The following is a 7,357-nucleotide window of genomic DNA, read 5'->3' on the forward strand; positions in this document are numbered from 1 at the left end:
TTCATATGCAACATTTTAATGACTGTGGAATCTCATCTCAAAAAGGTGGAATGCTATGTATATAGTAGGTAAAAACAGCCTTTTGAGAGTTATTTTACCTATTTGTAAGCTCCTAGAAGACATGAAAATACCATGCTGGGTATACTTCTGTGGAATAAGTGATTCACAAACGTGTGTATTTGGGGAAGAGATGGCTTTTAAAATTGAGCACATGAAAAACATGCCAGGTTGAACAATGCAAATGGGTACATGTATAATGTATATATCCCCCAGAACCTGGCAAGGTATAGTCTATAAAGTCGCCTATACATATACAAATATACAAATAATAAATACATATACACATCATGTATATATATATGAACTCACATTTAAATAGTTTATATACACATAAATATTTATACACACACTATTAAATATTATATATATACACACATATATATACACACACACAAAAGGAACATCATAGTACCAGATTTTTATAGTACCTTGTATTTTTCATTTAATAATATAATTTGGGATAATTTTCTATCAGCAATCATAGATTTACAATACTTTTATCAATGACTATAATATCCCATTTCATAGCTACATTATTATTTCACCTAACTCCTACCAATCAGAATGCTACCATAAGCAATGTTGTGACCAGCATCTTTATGCATGGGTCTTTGCCCATGCATGTTTTTATCTGTATAAGACATTTCTAAGAGTGGAGTTTCTAGGTTCAATGTGTCTGCTTTTAAAATGTTCTAGATACAGATACTGACAAATCATCCGCCAAAGGACCAGTCACCAGTGTTTCCTCCCATACACAAAATCTGAGAATTTTTTTCCTCATACAGACAGTCCCATAGTGAACTTTGAAACTCTTTCATCCTCACCAGTCTGAAGAGTGAAAAAAAAAATGGAATGGGCATATTCATTTCCATTGCTGATTTAGTAGATTATGACTCTTTAATGATTTGAGGGGCTTAGTATATTAAGGAAATTGCCTTTTGCCATATGCTCTGTATATTTTTTCATGTTTGTCTTTTAACTTTGTTTTTGTGCCCCCATCCACTTTTTTTCCTTTATGTGCAGAATCTCATATTTCAATTATAGATAGGTATTTTAATCTGAGGGTTCTGGTGCTAAATAAATATGAAATGAATTCAAGCATTGCTAGTATAGCTTAATTATGTTCAACCAATATATATATATATATTTTCCTAAACCATTTTATTAGAGCATAATCCAAACTTCATACCATTAAATAGTTCAATTATATCAAGAAGTGTACAATTGCTACCACAATCCATTTTAAAGCATTTTCTTTTTCCTCCTCCTCCTCCTTGCTAGTAGCTCCCCCTGCCCCCTTCGCCTCCCCGGCCCTGACCTCCCCAGGAGCCCTTAATGTTGCTATTGTCTCCATGAATTCACCATCCTGGCTTTCATATACTGAAAAAGATGGAAAAATGCATAGCAGAGAGTCAAGAAAGGCTACCGACAAAAACAAAATACAACAGAGCTAAATCCTAGTTTGAAAAAAAGAACCAGAAAATATTATAAACCAGATCAAGCTCAAAATGTGTCAAAAAGAAGATCTAATAATAATGTTTTAGCAATTTGTGTTAGTCCGGGTAGACTAGAGAAACAATCATAGAAACTCACATGTGTATAAGAGAGAGTTTTATATAAAGGGTAATTGTACATTAAGAAAGCATCCCAGTGCGGGGTCCCCATGGCGGAGCTCGTGCAGGAGGCAGTGGACTCCATGGTGCAGAGCCTGGAGAGGGAGAACATCTGGAAGATGCAGGGTGCCATGTTCCGGCGCAGCGCCAGCTGCTGTGAGGACAGCCTGGCCTCCATGCAGCAAGTGCACCAATGCATTCAGTGCTGCCACGCGCTGCTGGCACAAGCCCAGGCCCTGGTGACCAGCGAACTGAAGAGGTTCCAGGACCGCCTGGCCCGGTGTACCGTGCACTGCAACGACAAAGTCAAAGACTCAATGGATGCCGCGAGTAAAGAGCTGCAGGTGAAGCAGCAGCTGGAGAGCTGTGACCACAGGCACCTCATCCCGTCCAGGACCAAGAAGATGACGGAGTTCTCTCTTCCATCGCAAAATAAATATCTGTGCCAGTGGCCATTGGGGATCAGGGCAGGAATCTTTATAAAAAAGAAGAAGGGGAATTTGGGTCTTTTAAGTGAATTTTATGAAAGGAAAAAAAAAAAAAGATAGCAGCAAGTTTAAGGAATATCACCTGGCTCTGGACACTGGCTCTTTTATCAATTCTAGCTCACAAGAAGTAAATTGGGCAAGCTGGTGCTGTCATTTGGGTCGGAGGTCTTAGAGTAAGTTATATGGCGTCTCAGTTGTATGTGGCAGGTGCTTATCCTGATTTTGGGTCTCTCTTTAGCTGTCCCAAGCCAGAGCCATCCCAGGGCACCTGAGCCACCTGAGTTTACAGGTACCAGCATGCTGGCACGTTCCTCCAACCTGTGATGATCTGGTGGAGTTTTAGGAGAAGTATTTCTGTTTCTCGCCAACCTCCTGTGTACAAGAAGGATTGTCACCCCATTTTCCATAAGCTGTAAGACAAAATGCATGAGAACAATAATTCAGAAGAGGAAAGTGGAAATGTAGGTTTTTGTTTCGCTTGGTTTTGTTTTATATGCAAGGGCCCGACATTGATTCAGATGTCAAGTCGGCAGACAGGGTGGTTTGGATAAGATCTTTGAAAGGCTCTTTGGCCTTCATCTGGCTCTCAAGATAGGATGTTCTTGAAATTCTCACACATGGAATCTCTCAGCACAGAGACTATGCAAAAACCTGAAAGAGTGTCCCTCTGGCTGTGGGAGGCAGAGCTTCCTTCCCAGTGGCCATCCTGGTGGCCCCAAAGCTGTGTGCAGCAGAGTGACAGGGTTGTCTCTTCCCCTGGAAGCAAAGGGGGTCTGGACAGTGAAGTACGTACCAGTAACTGGGAATGAACACTGAGAGGGAAACTGGTGGCTGCCGAAAGAAATGAAAGCCCAAACAGGACGTTACTTACTTGTCCATTGAGTCGGTCCAACTCAAGGTGACCTCTTTTTGTGTATAACAAAACAGCATCTTGCCAAGCCTGAGCAATCGCGGTGCTCGCTGGTGTGTGTGGACCCAGTGCAGCAGTCCGTCTCCCTGAGGGTTTTGTTTTGTTGGCCCCTCCCAAACAGAATGCCTTTTTTTAACTGATGGGTCTTTCCTGGTGGCATGTTCAACTGCATTCGTATCCCCTGTGTTATCAGAATCCTGTTACAGCAATCTCCTGGCAACAGGAAAGTCGAGGGAGAAAAAGTGAGTGAGTGACTCAGGGGTAAGGAAGACCTGTGACTCTTTGAGAGCCAAGGAGGGTCATCCCATTATCAAATGCCACTTTCTTTCTGCCCAAAGCCTCTAGCGTGTGGTGTTCCTACTTCAGTGACACCTTATTTCAATAAAGGACATGTCACCTTTCTACCAACTTAATACCTGAAGTGATAATACAGCCTGTTCATTTGCTGTTTCAAAGCTGTGATATATTTTCGTAGTGGTTTAATTAAAAATTTTACTCCCACCCCTCAAAAAAAGAAAGCATCCCAACCCAGTCTAGTCCAAGCCCATAAACCCAATATTAGCCCATATGTCCGATAGGAATCTATAAAGTCCTCTTCGGACTCACGAAACACATGCAACGACGCCAAATGCAGGATGATCACAGGCCAGTGGGTGGGTGGAAAGTCTATGGATGCAGTGGCGATGTAAGCATCTCAGCGCTGGCAGGGGTCTCCACGTGGTTTCTCCAGCACCGGGGGTTGCATCGAGGTAGATCCATGTGGCTTCTCCTCAGGGATGTCTCACAGGAAGTGAGCAGAGAGAGAAAAGTCTCCCGCCTCCAAGTAGGAATTCCCAGAATTCTCAGGTGAAGGCCATGCCTATACAGGCCTCACTGGCTCTGATCCAGTTGACAGATTAGATTCCACCCTTTCACTCTTAATCCTCTCAAGTCCCAAATTGACACCGGATTAGGTAACTACCACACCATTCAAGTCAGATTTTTCATTTTAATCTACTATAATCATTTCTACAATAATCCCTGCCTGATAACTAAGCTATTCCCACCCCTCAATTACGGTCAGAGGGAAATTACTGGAGGCTTATTCCAAGTGTAGATCCTGAAAATGTATTTTGGGCATCCACAGTGTTCTGCAAACCAGAATTTCACAATTTAAATTCTGATACCATTTCCTCCTTCAGATTTGGTTTTTTTTTTTTTTTAAACATTTTATTAGGGGCTCATACAACTGTTATCCCAATCCATACACACATCAATTGTGTAAAGCGTATTTGTACATCATTTCTCAAAACATTTTCTCTCCATTTAAACTCCCGACATTAGGTCCTCATTTTTCCCCTCCCTCCCCGCTCCCCCCTCCCACATGAGCCCTTGATTAGATTTGGTTTTTTATTTACAATCCTTGGATCACACATGTGGGTGGGTTTCTTCCATGTGGGCTTAGTTGAAGTATGACTTAGAATATGCCTGGTACTATATTCTTAACTGGACACTTTTGATCTAGTTTCTATCCAGCCCTTGGTAACCCACACCGTGTGTTATAGACTACTAGAACCTTAGACTGTCTTTTAGAGATGCTCAACATCCTTCATAGGTCATACCAACTTTCCTTTACCTCAAACTCTCCTGTAGCAGATTTATGGAACCAATGTACTCGCTTAGACTTAAGGCTGAAAGAAAAGAAATGACTGTTATTCCAAAGTAATGGAATTGCGGTAGACATTAGTTTGAATCCCTTCCTTATTTATTTATTTGGAGAATTTTCCTCTTTCTTTTCCCTCCAATAATTTCATTAATATATGATTCATATAATATACATTTTCACAGTTCAGTTGTATTAAAAGAGTTATATATGCTCATCAGTGCTTTTTAGTGCTGCATAGTACTCCATTGTGTGTATGTGCCAGAGTTTACTGATCCATTCGTCTACTGATGGAAATTTAGGCTGTTTCCAACTCTGCGATTTTGAATTGTGCCGCAAAAAACATTGGAGAACATACGACTGGTTGTGGTTTATTTCTTACCTCTCTGGGTATATGCCCAGTAGAGGGATGGCTGGGTCATAAGGTAGATCAATTTCCATTTTTTTAAAGTATCGCCAGATCGCTTTTCATAGTGGCTGTACATATCTACAAGACCACCAGCAATGGAGTAGAGTTCCTATCTCGCCACATCCCCTCCAACATTTGTTGCTCTCTGGTTTTCTGATTTGGGCTAGCCTCAAAGATATTAGATGGTATCTCATGGTTGTTTTGATTTGCATTTCTGGGATGGCTAATGATCGGGAGCACTTTCTCATATGTTTATTGGCCATACAGGTCTCCTCCCTAGTGAAACTTCTTTTCAGTTTTTTTGCCCACTTCTTCCAGGGGTTTACTGTTTTCCTTTTTTTTGCAGGCAAGGAGGGTATTGTAGATTTTCATAATAAGCTCTTTGTTTGTTGTGTCATTGCTAAAAATCCTCTCCCAGTCTGTGGGCTGCCTTGTTACCCTATTGGTAAAGTCTTTTGATGCACACAGGTGTTTTATCCTTAGTAAATCCCACCTGTCAATTTCAGGTTCCCCTGTGTGTGTACCCTGCCTTGTTGCAGTTAGCCTTTGTATTTCCTGGACCAAGGTTTGTCTCGATTCCTTAGCTAATGGTCCTGATGGTTTGGGGTTTTACTTCCAGGTCCGTGATCCACTTTGAGTTTGTTCATGTGCCATGGGGGGAGGTAGACATCTTGTTTAAATTTTTTACATGTGGGTTTCCATTGTTTCCAGCACCACTTGTTAAATAGGGCACCGTCCTCACACTTGATGATTTGGGGTCCCTTGTCAAAGTCATTTGCCTATATGCTGATGATGTTATTTCTGGGTTTTCTCTCCTTTTCCATTGGTCTGTGTATCTGTCATTATGTCAGAGTTGGAGGAAATTATGCTAAGTGAAGTCAACCAATCACAAAAGGAGAAGTACAGCATGAGTACAACATGAATATTGTGACATACGTGGCTTCTCTTCTATACCCAGTGCTGTTTACATTTACCTCATGCCCGAGGACAGAGCAGGGAGACTAATGGTTCTGGGGAGACCTGGGGGGTAAGAGTGGTGGGGGAAGGGGGGTGGTGGTCAGGCTATACTATAGACAGGGGAACAACTGGGGTGTTGCAGTCAATAGCAAGGAGGAGATAGGGATCCAGGTAGGGGTGTGTGTCGGAGCAACAGAAAACTAGCTAAGAGGAGGAACCAAGAGGCAGAAATAAGGGGGAAAGTGATGGTGGGGCAGGAGGGAGACAAATGGAAACAGAAGAAGTACCCAGGAAACAAAGCAATGGGTAGAGGTAGAAACATAGAGGTATACAGATGTAAATACATTAATCCAAAAAATAGAGGCATTGACCTATGTCCATATATTTATATGGCAATACACTGAGATAGGGAATGGATTTCATTCCCTCCCTCAATACAAGAACACTTTGTTCTAACAAGTTGGCAGTCTGAGATGTTCACCCTCCTGACACAATTGCTGAAGACAAAATGGGTGCATAAGCAAATGTGGTGAAGAAGGTGGATGGTGCCCACCTATTAAAAGATATAGCGTCTGGGGTCTTAAAAGCTTGAAGTTACACAAGCTGCCATTCAGCAGGGAAGCAACAAGTTCATATGGAAGAAGCACATTGCTGGTGAGATCATGAGAAGTCATAGGGACCGGGTAATAGGCATCAGCAGACACATAACAAACAAACAAAAACATATGCTTGAGAATGGGGGGGGGGGGGATGAGCAGAGATCCAAAACTCATCTGTAGAAAACTGAACAATCTCCCCACAGAGGGGCCACAGGGAAGGGATGAGTCAACCAGAATACAGTAAAGCATCAATGAAACACACAATATCACAATATTCCTCTGGTTCCTTGAGGCTTCCTCATCCCCCGCTACCATGACCCCAGTTACTGCTTCTCAATTCAGACTAGACCGGAACTTGTACACCGGTATAGATAAGAGATGGGAGCTCACTACACAAAGAATCCAGGAACAGGAGTGGGAAAAGTGATACCAGAAAGGTAGGGGGAAGTGGGGGAGAGAAAGGGAGAAAGGGAAAACCGATCGCAATGATCAACACATAATCATACACCCCTCTCCAGGGGGAAGAACAACAGAAAACATGGGGGAAGGGAGACAGTGATCTGTGTGAGATATGAAAATAATGTACACTCTATCAAGGGTTTATAAGGGTGGGGGGTGGAAGGAGGGGAGAAAAAAAAGAGGAGCTGATACTAAGGGCTCAATAGAAAGTAAATGTCTA

General features: G+C 42.1%; 1 protein-coding gene across 1 annotated transcript; it reads left to right on the forward strand.

The window, feature by feature from the left end:
• Positions 1 to 1,723: 1,723 nt before the first annotated feature.
• LOC101645891 (protein FAM136A-like) lies at positions 1,724 to 2,221 on the forward strand. The gene has a single exon (XM_045293206.1). The coding sequence runs from the start codon at positions 1,724 to 1,726 to the stop codon at positions 2,219 to 2,221; it is 498 nt and encodes a 165-aa protein (XP_045149141.1).
• The last annotated feature ends 5,136 nt before the right edge of the window (positions 2,222 to 7,357 follow it).

The sequence above is a fragment of the Echinops telfairi genome, unplaced genomic scaffold (genome assembly GCF_000313985.2).
Source record: "Echinops telfairi isolate 266 unplaced genomic scaffold, ASM31398v2 ScPeMD7_1;HRSCAF=3_0, whole genome shotgun sequence".
NCBI lineage: Eukaryota > Metazoa > Chordata > Mammalia > Afrosoricida > Tenrecidae > Echinops > Echinops telfairi.

Bases quoted from the DNA above. Each gene is read 5' to 3' on its own strand.
- LOC101645891 (XM_045293206.1), top strand. From the start codon at position 1,724: ATGGCGGAGCTCGTGCAGGAGGCAGTGGACTCCATGGTGCAGAGCCTG.